Below are 17,848 nucleotides of genomic sequence, written 5' to 3'. Positions count from 1 at the left end.
TGATAAGAGAGTAGCAATAGCACTTAGACTTATATAGCGCTTCACAGGGCTTCACAGCACTCTCTAAGGCAGGATGTCAAACGTCGAGGCCCGGATCTGGCCCACGGGGCTGGCCTGGAAATAGCAGAGGACCATCCTGCAGGGCCTCTGGCAACCAAAATGCACACACACACACCGTTTTTGGCCTGGGCAGCCTCCTGCAGCACTCTGAGCCAAAATGGGATGGAACACACAGCCTCCTGATTGTGAGGCAAGAGAGCTCCACCTCTAGGCCACTTCTCCACTCGGTTGTCGTCTTAAATTAAAAGAACTCTTTCAGAAGTTGTTTTCTGAGCTGCAGGATAAAATATAAATATGACAAGTTCTTTCTTTCCCACCCTAACCCCAATGAAATCGTTTTGCTCCAGGAGACGTCACACAAATGTATTTATTTTGTCAGGAGGGGGGATGGGTTATAGGCCAAACCACCTGGAAGTGTAGAGTTGTGGGTTCAACCCAGATGAGGGAAGAAGCAGAAGACACGGTCAATTCTTTCTCCAGCGGTCTGCGCTACAATCCTCTAAGGAACTTGAGTTCTGCCCTTTCCCTTCCCATCCAGAAGACCCAGCTGTGTCCCTGGTAACCGGATGCAACCAGGAATTTCTCCCCACTGAAGGGAAAGGTCCAACTGGAGAGATGGAGAACGTGGCTGCTTTGGCCCTGGGTGGTGGCAGGGGCTGCATTTGCCATTGGGCGTCTCTAATCTTTCCTAAGCCTTTTAGAAGAAAATATACATCTTTGGAAGAAGGGAGAATTAAATCGTGGAAGCATCCATCAACTGGATTGTGGGAGCTGAAAAGGCTAAGGATGTGTTGCATGTGAAGTGATCTTGATTGTACTGCTGCAATTTATCTTGACTCCCAAGTACAACTCATTCCATCTAGAAATGAAAGCAAAAGTAAGAAGAACAGCTTTCCGCACATTTCTCAGAACTAGGAAATTAGAGGGCGCCTCCGGTGCTGGGTAGGAAATTTCCTTTCAGACGGAGGACACAGCGCTCCCTGTGGCTGACCTGGGTATTAAAGCCCCATTGCAACAAGCACTCAGCGACCCACGGGCTCCCTTTAACGATGGCCACTGGGGCCAGGTCTCAGTACACGATGCCATTTGCGTTTTGTTGTGCCCCAAAAGTATGTCTCCCCGAGACGGAGCCCTGAGTGGGTCAGTGGCATCTCTGTGGCCAAAAGCTTGGGACCTGGTCCTCCTCACCCCGTTCCTGGCAGGGGCGGGAGGAGCACGGAGCCACGGGGCCTTTTTTTCCAATCGTCTTCAGGAAATGAGGGAAAGGCAAAAACTGGAGCTGCCGACTCAGCCACAGAAGAGGCAGGGAAGGAAAAGAGCCAAAGACACTGGCTTGGGTCTGCTCACCTGCTGTCTGAGCTGGCGCATAAAGTCCATCTCGGTGCCCTCCATTTTTTTATGCGCCACTGTTGATTCATGGGGCATCTGAGAGGGAACGGATGGAAATGAGAGTGAAGAGGGTCCCCATTCAGGCCCCCAACGGGAGCAGCCGAAGGAGCCCCTTCCCCCGAAGGAGCAGTGCGGAGCTCCTTGGGCTGCGCCTGGAGTCAGTTCGCCCAACCCCTGCACCCTGTTTCCCCCGCTTGGTTTTGCCCGCCTACCAGAGCCGCCGGTGCCCGGAAAACGTAGCTGAAAGGATAATAGAGGAAGTTCACGAAGGAGGCCGCATAGAGGTCTGCGTAACGCATCAGCTGGTTGGCAAAGAGGGTCTGACGGGAGCCACAGTGGAAAAGGCTTCCCATCTTCCCGTAACAGAGGTCCATCTCGTGGGTGACTTTCTGCAAGAGAAACGTTGCCACGCTGGCAGCCCGATTCCTACGGAGTTGGGTTTCTGGAGACCGTGATAGCCAGAGGGGGAGAGCCATTTGTCTGAATAGTAGAGGGTTTCTGCTTGTGCAGGGGGCTGGACTAACAGATAATCTGAGTTGGAAGGGACCTTATAGGTCATCTAGTCCCACCCACCCCCACCCAAGCAGGAGACCCTACCCCCTTTCTGACAAATGGCCGTCCAATCTCTTCTTGAAAGCCTCCAGAGGTGGCTAGAAGACCTCCGAAGGTCTCTCTTCCAATTCGGTTCTTCTGTGATTTCTATAACTTGGTGGCTGACATGAGCCAACGGCCCCCCTGAAAAGTCCAGCTCCCCGGTTCTTCAATTGTAGAGAGGAAATTCTCTCCAGACTCTCAGCCCTTCTCTATAACGGACACCACGGGTAGCTCCTCTCAACGGGGGCGTCTGCAGGGTGCTGCCCAGCCACTGCGGGGCGGGGGAGAGGCGGCTCCCCTGGTGCCCAGTTCCCCATCAGCCCCTCTCCCTGCAGCCAGTTGCCCCTTGAGGCTGGCCGGGATTTTGTCCTGCTTTTCTTTGGGGATTTTCTGTCGTCCTTTCTCTGGACGGCCAGGGCTCCAGGAAGGACCTGCCAGGCGGGGCTGAGACCCCAAAGAACACCCGGAGGGGGGGGCAAAAGAGAGGGACGAGACCTGGATCTGCTTCTTGATGGCGCTGATGTCTGGGCACTCACTGCTCCCACTGTCCAAGTGCCTGGAAAAGAGAAGGAAGCCTGTGACGGAGGCCCAGCCAAAGCAGGCAAACCTCCCCTGACCACCCAGGCAAAGGGCTAGTGGGTCAAAACAGGTCTTACTCACGGGTAGAGTTCAGCCAAGAGCGCATCCAGGCGCCGCAACTCGTCAAAGAGTTCTGTGAAGAGAAAAGGGCCTTTAGCTCAGGGGTCCCCCAACTTGGCCCCTTGAAGACTTGTGGACTTCAACTCCCAGAGTCCTCCAGCCAGCTATGCTGGAACTCTGGAAGTTGAAGTCCACAAGTCTTCAAGGGGCCAAGTTTGGAGACCTCTCCTTTAGCTGATGGTCCAAAGGGTCAGGAAAACCGGCTGGAGGAGCAGCTGCCCGGGACGGAGGGCACCGTGGCTTTCTCAGGTAGGCAACTGAACGGCCTCTGAAAGGAGCGCAGGCTCTAGCCAGGGAGAGAGATCACACCAGGGATGGACGGTCGGACAGGGACTGAGCCACCAGTGCCAGCAAGAGGCCCTCAGCAAGGTTGTAGGAGACCCCTGGGGCCGCCTCTAGCCCCACAGGGGGATGGAACCTCACCCAGGGGTGGGATTCTACGGACTGGTTCAGGCGAACCGGAGGTTACATTTGCACCTGCTTTGTTGAACCAGTAGTTGAACTGACTTGCTGGCCCCGCCCACCCCGCCCCTCCCCGGAGTCTCCACCTGGCCCATTTTGGATGCAGGTAAGTGCAGGGTCCGCGTGGAGGCTGGAAGTTCTGGGAGTCCAGAAACGGGCTCATTTCTGGCTTCCGGAGGGGCTCCAGAGGTCTGGGCAGGCCGTTTTTGTCCTCCCAGAAACCCAAGGGAAGCCTCCGGACTCTGGGGAAGGACACACCCACCATGGCCCCGCCCACCCAGCAATTGGGCAGCGAACCGGTGGCTGGGATCTTGGAATCCCACCCCTGAGCTCACCACTCTTCTCCGTCCACACTTGCAGCTCCTTCGCCACTTCCGGGACCACCAGGAACGTTCGCCATCCTTGCCTCTTCTTAGACTTGAGGATGTCCCCAAAGATGTGGTCCCCGATGTAAAGGATCTCCTTGCCCTTCACGCCCAGGAGGTCACATATCGTGTCCGAGGAGCCTGGAATCGGGGGGACCCGTTTCACTCTCACATATGTTAATTGTGGGCAATTGTTGCTTTTTTTAACCTATTAGCCACAATTCTATCCTGGGTTATGCGGATTGTACTGCTCATGTGGGCCACGACTCCTGGCATGTTGGGGGCAATTCACGCCAGCACCAGGAATGCCTCCGCCACCATCTTCAATCTAGGGGGAGTCCTGGACTTACAACAGTTCATTTAGTGACCCAAGTTACAATGGCACTGAACAAAGTAATTTATGGCCGTTTTTCACACTTATGACCTTTGTAGCATCCCCATGATCGCCTGATCAAAATTCAGACGCTTGGCCATGATTCAAACTCATGACGACCACAGGGTCCCCTTGGGGTCACATGATCCCCTTTTGCAACCTTCTGAAATCAATGAAGCAGCCAGATTCACTTAACAACCAGGTGAGCAACTTATCAACAGTGGTGATTCACTTAACAACTATGGCAAGAAAAGCCATAAAAATGTGGCAAAATTCACCACCGAAATGTTGGCCTCAACTGTGGTCATAAGCTGAGGACTGACTGTATTTAGTAAGAGTGGAAAGGACAGAGTCCAGTCTTAGGAGGCCGTCTCCGGCCTTTGCCCCTCGTTCCACTTCAGGGGAGGGGCTTTTCCCACTTCTGCCAGCTCAGACCCCTGTGGAGCCGTCATTCATCCCAAGGGGCCTCTCCTATTGGGCCACCTTCGGGCAAGGGGCGTGCCCCAAAGCCACGGCTGCCATGTCTGCCCACCCAACAGCAGAAGGAACGGCAACCGGTCTTCTGGCTGCCAGCTCTCACGGGGGATCAAAGGCGAAGGAGGGAGAACATCAGTGGTGAAGTGCTACCGATTCAGCCCGGTTCAATCGAACCGGTTGCAAAAAATGCTACCGGTTGGTCCAACAGGTATGACGACCAGCTGAGGGGATGAAGAAGAGAAAAGCGCAGGATTGGCCCTCCCACCGGCCCCTGCGCCTTTCCCCTTCTTGATCCCCTCAGCTGATGGGTGTGGTGGAGGCCTCAGCTGGTCTTTGGGAAGCTGGGCGCACGCGCGAAATGCGCAATCACCACCACGGGTTGAACATCTACTTTGCTGCCAGTCCTCCACACCCACAGAGACTGGAGAATTGGGGGGGGGGGGGGTTACCCCATCTTGCCATGGGAATGGAAAAGAGATGCCTGCTGTCCAATTCCAGAGAATAATGGCTCCCCGGAGTTGGAGAATCGGAGAGCGGAAGGCTCCGGGTCTCTCCTGCTGCCAGAAAGTGGGTGTGTGCCACCCCCGACCGGTTTCTGCCCACCTGTCCGTTTTGTCACGAAGGCTGGAAGGGCATTCAGCACTTTCTAAACCTGGCATAGTTCTCAGCTATCAGCATTTGACTCTGCTGGGCAGGGGAGGCCTTAGCTATTCTCCCGTCCACCTGCCGTGAGGAGCACAAGGTGCTCCTTCCCGAGGGGTGTAGAGGGGCCGGCTTCTATCGGAAAGGCAGCAGGCGCAGAGGGATGGTGCCCAGGCAACTTCACCTCCAGAGTAGACCGCGCAGTGCTGGTGTGCTCCCGTGTAGGTCCCAATCCGCAGCTTCCCCGTGTCCTGCACACAAAGACAGGCTTTTACTTCAAGGAATGTAACTCACGTACCACCAGATACCGCCGCGCCCAGCCCCCCCCCCCTCCAGCCCCCAGAGGTCTATGGACCCTCCCCCAGCAGAGAACGCCTCCCCTCCAGCGCCTTCTAGTGATCATCCTTGCTCCTCTGTTTCCTTTTGAAGAGGTTCCCATGTTCCCCTCAGCCACCTGACATCTGGAGCCTGTTTCTTTGTGTGTTCTTCCTTCCATAGAAAGCAGTTCTCGTCGTGGGGGGACAAGGAAAGGAAGAGCAAAATGACGATCCTTGCAAGGATCCGCTTTACTCCAAGGTAACCTCCATGCGGCCTTCTTGAAGGAGCAAAGCCAAGTTGGGTTCTGGGGGAGAGTCAGTCGGTCTGTCTATCCATCCATCTATATCTATTATCTATCTATTTTCCATCTATATCTATCTATCTATCTATCTATCTATCTATCTATCCATCCATCCATCCATCCATCCATCTGTATCTATTATCTATATCCATCTATCCATCTATTATCCATCTATCTATATCTATCATCTATCACCCATCTACCTCTCTCTCCTATCTATATCTATCTATCTTATCTTATCTATCTATCATCTATCTATCTATCTATCTATCTATCTATCTATCTATCTATCTATATTATCCATCTATCTATCTATATCTATCTATATCTATATATCCATCTATCTATTATCCATCTATCTATATCTATCATCTACCATCCATCTACCTATCTCTCTATCTATCTATCTATCTATCTATCTCTATCTATCTATCTATCTATCTATCTATCTATCTATCTATCTATCTATCTATCTATCTATCTATCTATCTATCTATCTATCTATCTATCTATCTATCTATCTATCATCTATCTATCTATCTATCTATCTATCTATCTATCTATCTATCTATCTATTATCTATCTATCTATCTATCTATCTATCTATCTATCTATCTATCTATCTATCTATCTATCTATCTATCTATCTATCTATCTATCTATCCATATATATCTATTATCCATCTATCCATCTATCTATTATCCATCTATATCATCTACCATCCATCTACCTCTCCTATCTATATCTATCTATATCTCTATCTATCTATCATCTATCTATCTATCTATCTATCTATCTATCTATCTATCTATCTATCTCTATCTATCTATCTATCTATCTATCTATCTATCTATCTATCTATCTATCTATCTATCTATCTATCTACCTATCCATATATATCTATTATCCATCTATCCATCTATCATCCATCTATATCTACCTGTCTATCTATCCATCCATCCATATATATCTATTATCTATATCTATCATCTACGATCCATCTACCTCTGTCCTATCTATATCTATCTATATCTCTATATCTCTATCTATCTATCTATCTATCTATCTATCTATCTATCTATCTATCTATCTCTATCTATCTGTATCTATCTATCTATCTATCCATATATATCTATTATCCATCTATCCATCTATCTATTATCCATCTATATCTACCTGTCTATCTATCTATCTATCTATCTATCTATCTATCTATCTATCTATCTATCTATCTATCTATCTATCTATCTATCTATCCATCCATCCATCCATCCATCCATCCATCCATCCATATATATCTATTATCTATCCATCTATCTATTATCCTTCTATATCTATCTATCATCTACCATCCATCTACCTCTCTCTCCTATCTATATCTGTCTATATCTATCTTTCCATCTATCTATCTATCTATCCATCCATCCATCCATCCATCCATCTCAGACCAATAAAATATTTCATCCCATACTTGGGAAGACCAGGATGGCAATGAACCTTCCCAGTTTTCATGGAGTTCATCCTAGATCCTGCCCCCCGTGTTCTCCGCCGCCCTCCCTGCTTTCGGCCCTGGAGGCACGTACGGTGTTGACTTGCCGCAGCACAGTTCCCTCCGCAAAAAAGAGGGGCTTGCGAGTGTCCACAACGATCAGGTCGAAGTAAGAGCGCCACGGTCGACGCTGGGATTTGTCCTGCGGTTGGAAAGGGAACAAGTTAGGCTACTCGGCAATCTGGAAAGTCCTGAAGGTTTCGTACTAGTCACAACAAGCTCACGACGACTGCATGCGTGTCTCTCCCCCTCCCTCCCTCCCTCTCCTCCTCCATTACAGAGCCTGTAGTAAGCGCTACCTTACCTTGGAAGTCCCAGGAGGCCACTGGGCTTCCTTGTTTTTTCTTTGAAGACGTTTCGCTTCTCATCCAGGAAGCTTCTTCGGCTCTGACTGGATGGTGGGGAAGGGAAGGATTATGAATGGATTTCCAGAAAAAATGGCAGACTACAGGGACCAGGAGCACCACTCAGGTGACCCTGAGGACACGCAGATAAACCTCCTCAACCACCCTCAGATGACCAGCAGTTTGCAAGGAGCGTCAATCCTTCCATTCCCCACCATCCTGTCAGAGCTGAAGAGGCTTCTTGGATGAGGAGAAGCGAAATGTCTTCAAAAGAAAAACCAGAAAGTCCAGTGGCCTCTTGAAAAAAAAAAAAAAAAAAAGGCACCTCTGGGACAACCAGGGCCTGGACGGATTACACTGGAAGCTCTCTGGCAATTGACATCCCCGAAGCCCATGGCCGCTCCTTCCCAGGGAGCCAAACCCAGGAGGCGTGAAAGGAAAGGCGGCCCCAACCTTCCCAGCCCAGTTACCCTTGCTCTGCATGCTGCTGCTAACGGCCACCTGGGCCTGAAACTTACCGTGTTTCCTTCCCCGAAGTCCAGTAAGTAGGTCATGATGGCCTGGGGAGAGAGATCATAAGCCCGGGGCTACTCTCGGCTGCAGGGAAAATCCCCCGGGTGGCGCAGAAGACAAGGAGGCCAAAGCCACCAGGGTCTCTTCCACGCGCCTCCCACTGGCCGCTGACCTCCTGTCTCCCACCAACCCATCTGTGTCCACAAGCAGCCGCAAGGCCGGAGCCCGCCCAATGGTCAGTCTGGCCCTCCCACCACACCTTCCGCACGGAGGGAAGCGGGTCCTGCCTCAGCTACTCTTGGGAGGCCCGACTTACATCTGTGTAGTTGTAGTCACTGTTGGTGGCGAGAAACATCTTCCCGGCGTCCTTCATGCGACTCAGCAGGAGAGGAATACGGGGCTGTAGGGAGGGAGACGGAAAGGAGGAGACGCAGATTACAGCCTGGCTGCCCCTGCAGGAGCCGCCTGGGTGGCCTCAAGAGGACCCCGATCAAGGTGGGATTTCAGGGGCCCGAAAACGGGCATTTCCCGCAACCGCTTTCCCTCCAGGCGGACTGGCGCTCACATCTTTCACCACATATTTCTCCAGGTTCTGCAGCATCTTCTCCTTGAGGCAGCCCTAGGAGAACAGAGGAGGAGGCGGCCACGTGAGTCCAGGGCCACGACCCAGGCCCACCCGGCAGTCGTGGGTCTCTTGCGTGGCGGTTTGGCTATGGCAGCTCCTGACACCGGTTCTGGCAGGCAGCCCATGGCAGCTCAAAAGTGGCCCAGCGGACCAAGGTGGACCCAAAGTTCTAGCTCTTCCCTCGTATCCAAGAAGTGTCTTAAGTTACCAATAGTGAATATGATTTTATCAACAGACTGGCTCGATCCCCGTGCTTCGCTACAAAACTATGTGATCGGGCAAGTTTTGGGGGAGGGAAATAAGGGGAGGGGGAATTTCTGCCTCTGCCTACCAGCATCCATCGGTATTCATCTGGCTAGCGTCCTGTCAGTGTGAGAGAGAGTGGAGGGCTGTTTGGAAACTGAAATAGCATTTGCTATGTGTGCAAGGAGACATTAAGGAGCCTGGGCGTGGCTTAGCTCAACTGTTCTGTACTAAAGCTGCTTGGTGCTGCTCTGAAACTGAAACTGAAACTCCTCTGCTTGTGTTTTGCATTTGGAAGAGATTTCTTTTTTCCAGGTGGGGAGAGGGAGTACAACTCCTTAGCATCAGAGTGTGTTAATAATAATAATAATAATACTAAAATCCTTTCTTAGTGAGCCCCTAGAAGCCAAGAGGAACCTACGTGCCAAATTCCAAGTTTGTAGGCTTTACGGATCTGGAGGTTTTGTGATGATGCCTAAGTGGTATATTTAGCTTTTATGTATATAGATTTTGAAGTTATTTTTAAGCCACCTTGGAGCTGCAAATATAAGAGGTGACGAGGTGGTGAGTTTTGGTTTTGCTTTGAGTGGCTTTGAGTCTCTCTTGACTCCGGGAACTGTCTGTGCCTTTTTCGGCCTCGTTCTTTAAAGGGGTTTTGCGTTGCCTGCTTTTCCTTCCTAGTGAGAGCGACTGGCTCCACAACAGCCAGTCGGCATCATGCCCACGGCAGGACTTGAACTCAGGTTTCCCCTCTCCTGATCCAACATCTCCCCCACTAGACCCACCTGGCTCTTAAGTGTGACTCCCTGAAATAAATAATGCATGGGGATATCCATCCGAAGCGCACGGCTGCATCCCTGCCCCTGCCTAGCCACCTCCTCCTCCTCCTCCTCCTCCTCCTCCTCCTCCCCTCCTCCTCCTCCTCCTCCTCCCTCCTCCTCCTCCTCCTCCTCTCCCTCCTGCTTACTGAAAGGTGAACGTGATCCATGGCCTCTCGGACATCCTGGAACATGCTGCGGAAGGACATGAAGAGGTTGCCCTGCCTGTAGCCAGTCTCGCAGCTGGGAGGGGGAGAAGGACAAGGGCAGATCAGGCACAGTCCTACCCAGCAGGGAGAGAGAGAGCAGCAGGGGCAAAAGCAACCTTGCAAACTGGCACAGAGTTCCCGGCCTCTGCCCCCTGGCACACGCCGAGGTTCCCAGAAGGCCCTGAGGCCCCCGGGCAGCACCCCCCCCACCCGGATGAGGCCAAGCCAACCCCCCCAAGGCCTTGAGCCACCCGGCTTACTTCGCGTATCGGGAGAAACTGGTGAAGAAGTCCACGAGGCAGGCCAAGAGGTAGGTTTCTGTGGGGAGGGAGCAGAGGGCGAGTGAAGGCCCCCCCCTCTGGGCCAAGGGGGAGCCCCCATTTCAGGGCCTGGGGCTGCCTGGAGAATTCACTCAGCCCGGGCGGCTCAACGTGAACCAGAGGAGGTCAAATTTTGCCCGCAAAGGTGCCGTGCTTGGGAAATCATTTGTTGAGTACAAAGATTGCGCTTGCCAAACATCGTCAAAGGGATCTATTTCCTCTTGGCAGCCTCATCTGGATGGGCGCCACATGGCCAGGCCTCCTTTGGGACAGGCAGCACCCTGGCTCTCCTTCCCTCTTCCCAGACCTCCCTTTGCAAATACCTGTCAAATTAAACAAAGTGTTCAGAATATGAAAACGCTTCGTGTCGTCGCGCTGGATGAATTTGTTTGGGTAGCAATTCCAGATTTCACTCCTAAAAATGGAAAAAGAGAACAAGTCATCGGTGAGATGGGAACGAAGTTGTAGTGAAGGCACATATTCCTAAGACGGAGCTGAACAGAACAGAGTTTGAAGGGACCTTGGAGGTCTTCTAGTCCAACCCCCTGCTCAGGCAGGAGAAACTATACTATCTCAGGGAAGTGACTGTCCAGACTCTTCTTCCAAATCTCCCAGGATGGAGCGCCCACCATTTCTGGAGTTAAGGCGTTCCGCTGGTCAATTGTTCTGCCAGGAAATTTAATGCTTATTGTTATACAGACATGTTTGTTTCCTTTTTTAATTTTGAAGATATCTTGAAGCCTTCAAAGCAAGGGGTTGTCTCCAGAGGTGCGATTCAGCCGGTTCTGACCAATCCTGCAGAACCGGTAGCGGAAATTTTGAGTAGTTTGGAGAACCGGCCAATCCCGCCTCTTCTCGGCCTCCCATCGAGTCCCAGCTGATCGGCTGGGTCTCCTTTGGTTGCCCTGCAGAGGAGAACGGAGCTGGAAAGCAGGTTAATGGGGTGGGGTGGGAATGGGATTTTGCAGTATATCCTTTCCCTGCCATGCCCACCAAGCCACGCCCACAAACCCAAGCCCCACCCACCAAGCCACGCCCACAGAACTGGTAGTAAAACGATTTGAATCCCAGCACCGGCTTTCCCTAACACTAGAATTCTGTTAATGGGGAAAACAGCACGGGGAGAAAGAGAGGGAGAGGGAGGGAAAGGGAGGGAGGGAGGGAGGGAGGGGCGGGCAGGAGGCTCTTCCATTCTTTCATTTTCACTGCCGCACACTCTCCGTGCTTGACCTCTGACAAGGAAGCCGTGGTGGTTAACCAGGTTGTGAATGCTTAGCTCCTAAACCCGACTGAAGAAAAGGAGCTCTTGTGAGGGGGGGGGGGGGGAGGCCCCCGTTCTGAACCCCAAAGCGTCCTTCAGCATCTGCAGGGGGCCAACAGGTCACCGGAGCTCCTGCAGAAATCCAACCGGGCCCCTCCGAAAAAAGATCCATTCGCTCTCCTCCAAGGAGAGGAAGGGGGCCAAAATGCCGAACCCCGCAGCGATGAAGGGGGGAGGGGAACCCCTACCCCTTGAGGAAGTGGAAGCCGTGCGCGCAGGCCAGGAGGTTGCCGTGGGAGTCCACCTTCAGCAGGTTCCCATGCCGGGCGTCAAAGATCAGCCCCCTGAAGAATGGAAAGACCAGACCGCTGAGTTGGCCCCCTCCCACAATTCACCCCCAGCCTCCAAGTCCCCCACAGCACCTGGGCTCGGGAGGGAGAAACAGCCGGGAGTTTTGTTACCTGGTGGGGAAGGCGGGGTCGTACTTATAGGCCAGGATTTCGGGAGGGTACCCGATGGAGACCAGGCGCTCCAGCAGCAGCCGAAAGGTCAGCTCCTCGTAGTCTGGAGACGTGTACACTGCAGAAGAAGAAGAGCAGAGCCCCCTTTCCCATTCCTGGCTCGTCTTTTGGCCACAGAGGAAATGTGGACAAGGTCGAAAGACCCAACAGCCTCGAAGGGAGCTTGGTGCTCGCTTGCTCGCTTGCTTTGGTCATCCCACAAATTAAACGGTGGGGTTCAAAAGAGCACAAACATCGGCATCTCTTTGCAAAATGGACAGAAGACCACAAGGCACCTGGCAAAGCTCAGCTGGAATGACGTAAAAGCTGCCCAAAGTCCCGGCAGTTTCCTGAATCAAAAACTCCCTTTTAACCATCGATGGGCCGAGCCTCCTTAGCCTGACTTCCCACTCCTCTAGCTAGGACCTTGCATCCATCCTGACGGGTTTCCTGGACGGATTTTTGTACCACGTATGGTAAATACGTTGTTATTCTCACTAAAAGTAATTTTAAAAGGATGCCATCGTTATCAACTTTAGGCTAAGGCAGCCATGACTGACCAAGAGAGAGGAGACAGGTGATTCTGGATGGAGGGGGAGGAGGAGGGACCCCTTGCTGGAAGGGGGCAGGCAATATTTCAGCCTGTTAGAGGTCCTCCCGGTCACTTATTTTGTGAATGAGTAACTCCCTCAACTTCCCCAGAGTTTGAGGGCCACAATTAAAGTCTGCCATGTGCCTGCTAGCTCCCAGAGACCGGGTGGGGGGTGTTAGCTTCTCTCCTCACCCCAGAAACACACCGGCCCCCGATGAGTCGAGTCAGAAGGAGACAGGCATGCAATTTCATTAAGGGACTAAGACGTTCTGGCCACAAGCGTCTGTGGGGCAACTTCTTGGCAGAAAAGCGCCCCAAATACATGAAAAGCTGCAGCTCTGCTTACCACCCAATCCTTCCGCGACCCCTTGCCCTCCAGAGGGTGTGGCATTGGTGGCCCCTCTCACCTGCAAGGGTGTAGTCCATATCAAAACCGAAGCATTTGATCTTCTCCAGCGCCAAACTCCGGTTCACAAAGATCCTGGGAAGGAGACGGGATAGGAAGGGGATGAGGCGCCCACGGGCTGGGCTGGCTATAACCAAAGCCTCACAACTCTTGAGGAGGACCAGCTATATCGGCCTGAGAAGACTTGGCTTGGAAAAATCAAGGCCACCTAGAAAGAGGTCCAGCAGAACCTTTCAAATGAAATGGGCAACACAAATATTCCCCCGAGGACACTCAGAAATGGTTGAATGCCAACCTCCCTCCTGCCAGACCCGAGATTTCATCTATATTTGCCCAAACCCCTTAACCTTCCTCTGGGTCTCCTTTTTTTTTAAGAGGAACAATGTAATTCTCCTGCATGTTCCAGAAATCCCTCTTCAAGGAGAGTGAGTGAGTGAGTGAGAGAGAGAGAGAGAGAGAGAGAGAGAGTGAGTGAGTGAGTGAGTGAGAGAGAGAGAGAGAGATTCATATTCTCCAATGGGACACATCCATAGCCAAAAGTCATCAATCATGCTCTCCAGTTAGAATTTTGCAGGGCAGACACTTCAGTCGCCTAGTTATTATCTTTGAAAACATTTATGGAATGCACTTTCAATTTCCAAGCTGCCGCACTGCTCTTTCCAACGCCTTTCCCCCCCTCCCTTTCTGTTGGCAACTCTAACACGACCATAGGAATATTTTATGAGTTGACACAGCCTAGAAGACAACTCAAACCGACTCCCAAGAGAGCCTCAGAACTACCCAAGCCACTAGTAGGAAGTTCTTTGGTAGCTACCAGAGATTGGTGTGGAAGCTTCCAGAAGTGGGCGTCATGCTTTTCCTTGCGCAACCCCACCGGCTGCTTTTTCTCTCAAGCCTGCGCGTTTACTTCCGAGGGCCCTTGTGCCACTCTTGGTGTGGTTGTACCAGGGCTTCAGGTCGCCAGCTAGAGAGCTCTGCCAACTGCACCGCCCTGGCAAGAAGGCAGACTCTGACTTGAAGGAACGGGGTGCTTGCCATGGCATGGCCTCAGCAACCCCTAATCTTGCTCCGGATTCCTGGGCAGCCAATCATTCGTCATTACCGCCCTGTAAGAACATTTCCTGGTCTGGAGCCATTCTCTAGCGCAGGTCTCCAACCTTGGCCACTCAGAGTTCTCAGCCAGCAAAGCTGGCTGAGACTCGGAACTCCCAGAGTTCCTCAGCCAGCAAAGCTGGCTGAGGAACTCTGGGAGTTGAAGTCCGCAAGTCTTAAAGTGGCCAAGGTTGGCTGAGGAACTCTGGGAGTTGAAGTCCAAGTCTTAAAGTGGCCAAGGTTGGCTGAGGAACTCTGGGAGTTGAAGTCCGCAAGTCTTAAAGTGGCCAAGGTTGGCTGAGGAACTCTGGGAGTTGAAGTCCGCAAGTCTTAAAGTGGCCAAGGTTGGCTGAGGAACTCTGGGAGTTGAAGTCCGCAAGTCTTAAAGTGGCCAAGGTTGGCTGAGGAACTCTGGGAGTTGAAGTCCGCAAGTCTTAAAGTGGCCAAGGTTGGAGACCCCTACTTCTAGCCTGCCAGGGGTCACTTTGGACTCCATCTGCTCGCTGATCCTGTTCAACCGCCAGGGCCTGTCTGAAGAGAGATTTCCTCATGGAGAAGTTCCAACTGCTCGGAGGACCTTTCCCGGCCGCCATTGGGACAGCCACCGCTTCCTCCTCTGCTGGTGGATCCTCCTGACCTCTTCCCAGCCAAGTCTGTTCACCTGCCAGAGAGACCTGGGCAGGTCCTTGACTTCAGCTTGTGCGTCACAAGGATTTCATCACGCTCTGCAATCCCTTCGGGACAGGACGTCGCTTCGTGCGATGTGTCAATAGTTGCAAACTGCCTGCCAGCCTTTCCTTTGCTCACCCGGGTTGCTACTATTACCCCACCCGCTTCCTCTATTGGAGTGTAGTAGCCTTCCCTCCGTGGGTCAAGGTCTGATCTGCAAAGAAAACAATGCCACAAAGGGGTGTGTGTGTGTGTGTGCGTGCGATTCTTGGTTATTATATTTGAATGACTAAAATCAACCGGGTGGTTGTTTAAAAATTTATATAATGGCACCACTTCTGAATGAATTGAAAATGGAACTTAAAAAGTACAAAGAAGATGCACAAGAAGGGAAGGGTTCTTTTGGCTTCGTTTTTCAATTCTTAGAAATGGAGATTTGGAACTATGAGAAACAACAAGAAACGACTGCAAAACAAGAAGACTGGGACAAAGAAGAAGCCATCTTTAATGAACAAGCAATTTTATGTGGGGAAGAAAAAGGAAAGGGGGGAAAGAGAATGGAGAATTTAAGACTTAAAAAAACAACCAAAGAAAAGAAAAAATAATTCGAAAAATAAGTATAATACTGGAAAGCAACAGAAAAGGGGAATACAGAAGAGAGAAATAGAGGTAGAGAGACAAGGAGGTAAAAAGGGGAGAGAGAAGAAGAAAGGGAAGAAGGAAAGGAAAAGAAGTTACAAAGGACCGGAGCAAGATATAGAGAAACAGGACCTATTTAGAGATAATGGGTGAAAATCTAACCGAAAAAGGGATTCTGTAAAGGTACCTAAGATATACAATGCCGATATACAATGTTATATTAGTAATAGAAATAACTTTAGAAAATTGGAAACAACGTATGATTAAAATGAGGGATAAAATAGTTAGTGTAATTTAGTGAAATGTTTGTGAATAAAATAAGTGAAATAAAATAAATGAGAAAATTGAATTAGGAAGGAACGGGAACATTTTAATTAGTTAATGTTTTATAAAATATAAGTGAAGGGGGGAGAATTAACTATGGAAAGCTTATAATTGTTCCCATAGAAGTATGATATTTAATTGAAAAGTAATGTTAAAGATGTTAAGACTTTAATGAATATTAATGATAGAATTGAATTGGAATGGAATGTTGTTTTAATTATATACATTTATAATTTTTTTTTAAGAATACAGTGTGTATTTTAAGAATGTACCAAGCAGAATCCGAATGGAAGTTATGTATTATATTGAATGTTACAACTTTAGGGAAAAGATATAAAGGCGTCATACTCCAATCAGTAACTACAGGAGAAATTTTGTTTAATGAGAAAAAATAATAGATAATTGAAACAGGACAGACAAAAAATATAAATACAATGATTTGAATTGAGATAATTAAAATAAAATTGAGAAAATTAAAAGAGGGGAGAAGCTATGCAGAAAATGTAAAATAGCAATAAGATATGGAATAGAATATAAAAATGAGCATGAACCTGAGTTTGTGTCTGTACGAAGAAATGTAACCCGGGATTACGCTACTTTCAAAAAAGATGTTGTATTTGTATTTTTTTCTCGTTGTGAAAACTCAAATAATAATAAAAAAAGATATATGTACCCAGTCGACACACTGTTTAAATGAAAGAGGTTTTTTTTGTAAATACAAAATAAAAAAAAAAATTAAATTAAAAAAAGAGAGCCAAGATATAAGAATGGAGTTTAGAAACAGACCTTATTCCCATGTTTATGTACAGAAGGTAGAACAACAGAGGCGGGAGGGTCCTTGGAGGTCTTCTAGTCCAGCCCCCTACCCCATCGTCTGAGCTCTTCTGAGGCAGCTCCAGGGACCCTACCCCCATAAGGGACCCACCACCTTATTTATTGCTGAGCAAGGAAAGGCCTCGTGGGGCCCCATCGCCCCTCAGGCTTGCCCCCGGGTGACGTCCATGTTCAGGGGGGCCAATGGATAAGCGGCCACGGAGGCTCCGGGGGTCTCTGCCTCCAGGCGCGGGTGAGGCCTCGCCTTCTCCGCAGCGCGGCCCTTTTTCCTCGGGAGGCCTGGGACGCCCAACCGGCGCCCCGTCGGGCCTGGGGTCGCAGCTGGCGGGGGCGCCGGAGGAAAGGCGCCCACCAGCCGCTTTTCCAGCCAGCCCCCCACCCCTCCCGGGGCCTGGCGCCGCGGGCTTCGGAAGCGAAGGCGGCCGAGGCTGCATGGGAAGCCGCCCGACGCCCCTCGCCCTCCCCGTCTAAGGCCGCGTCCTCCTCCCTCCCTCCCTCCCTCCTCCGGCCCAGGGACCCCCGCGGGACCCCGGCTCTCCCGGGCTTCTGAGGCGGAGCCGCTTCGGCTCGACGCCGGCTACGGAGGGAGCGAGGGCGGCCTCCCCCTCCTCCGCCCCGACGGAGCGTCCGGCGCCCTTACCGGCGGTGGTAGTCCCGCTTGACGGCCCCGCGGGGCTCGGGGGCGGCGGCGGCCACGGGGACCTCGAGGGGGACGCTGCCCATCTCGGCGGCGGCCAGGAGGAGAAGGCCGGGCTGCGGCTGCTCGCTGCGTCCCCCGGCCCGGGGAGAGGTTCCCGGCCCTGCCCAGCCCCGCCGCCCCTCCCCGGCCCGCCCGGCCGCCCAGGCTTCCCGCCAGTCGCCGCCCCGACGCCCCGGCCGAGCTCCGGGCGGCGCTCCAGCCGCGCCTCGACGGCGGCTCCTCCGGGGTTGCCGGCCGAAGTCGAGGGAGGCAGTCAACCTCCTTAGGGAGGTTAGGGAACCGTCACTAAGCGACCAGTTGTAAGTGGAGAACCACCTGTGCTTGTAGTACTCCCCTGTTTTATTGGTAGCATGATGGTTACCATTATTCTCTTGCTTTGCCCGGACCCTGAGCTGCTTCTGCACAGGAGACCTAATTAATTCCTTGTGAGTCTAATCTCACTTCGCCAAATAAATCGATTTAAATAGAAGAGCATCTATTGCATCTATTCTGGACATGAGAGAAAATCATTTAAAGATGCTTTATCATC

At 51.3% G+C, this 17,848-nt stretch overlaps 1 protein-coding gene across 6 annotated transcripts; it reads right to left on the bottom strand.

Annotated features, from left to right (window-relative positions):
* Window positions 1-409: 409 nt before the first annotated feature.
* Window positions 410-17,432, bottom strand: LOC113423407 (cytosolic purine 5'-nucleotidase-like). 6 transcript variants are annotated; one of them, XM_087969865.1, is made up of 19 exons: window positions 17,260-17,432; window positions 13,063-13,136; window positions 12,025-12,142; window positions 11,812-11,907; window positions 10,626-10,717; window positions 10,243-10,300; window positions 9,923-10,016; window positions 8,653-8,706; window positions 8,404-8,487; window positions 8,093-8,134; window positions 7,265-7,372; window positions 5,516-5,683; window positions 5,246-5,312; window positions 3,540-3,710; window positions 2,704-2,755; window positions 2,539-2,599; window positions 1,662-1,838; window positions 1,408-1,485; window positions 410-919 (listed from the first exon to the last, which is right to left on the bottom strand). In XM_087969865.1, exons 1-19 carry the CDS (start codon window positions 17,340-17,342, stop codon window positions 911-913), a joined length of 1,686 nt encoding a protein of 561 aa, XP_087825991.1. In that variant the 5' UTR covers window positions 17,343-17,432; the 3' UTR covers window positions 410-910. The 6 variants fall into 6 exon arrangements, with proteins under 6 accessions (XP_087825991.1, XP_087825992.1, XP_026540580.1 ...); XM_087969866.1 differs by lacking the exon at window positions 17,260-17,432 and adding an exon at window positions 14,617-14,810; XM_026684795.2 differs by lacking the exon at window positions 5,516-5,683.
* Between the last annotated feature and the right edge of the window lie 416 nt (window positions 17,433-17,848).

This window comes from Notechis scutatus, chromosome 7 (genome assembly GCF_049901735.1).
Source record: "Notechis scutatus isolate UNSWTSFEM ecotype Mainland chromosome 7, rNotScu1.2, whole genome shotgun sequence".
Classification (NCBI taxonomy): Eukaryota; Metazoa; Chordata; class Lepidosauria; order Squamata; family Elapidae; genus Notechis; species Notechis scutatus.
Note: the sequence above shows the minus strand (reverse complement) of the source record. Positions and strands in the feature narration are given on the sequence as shown.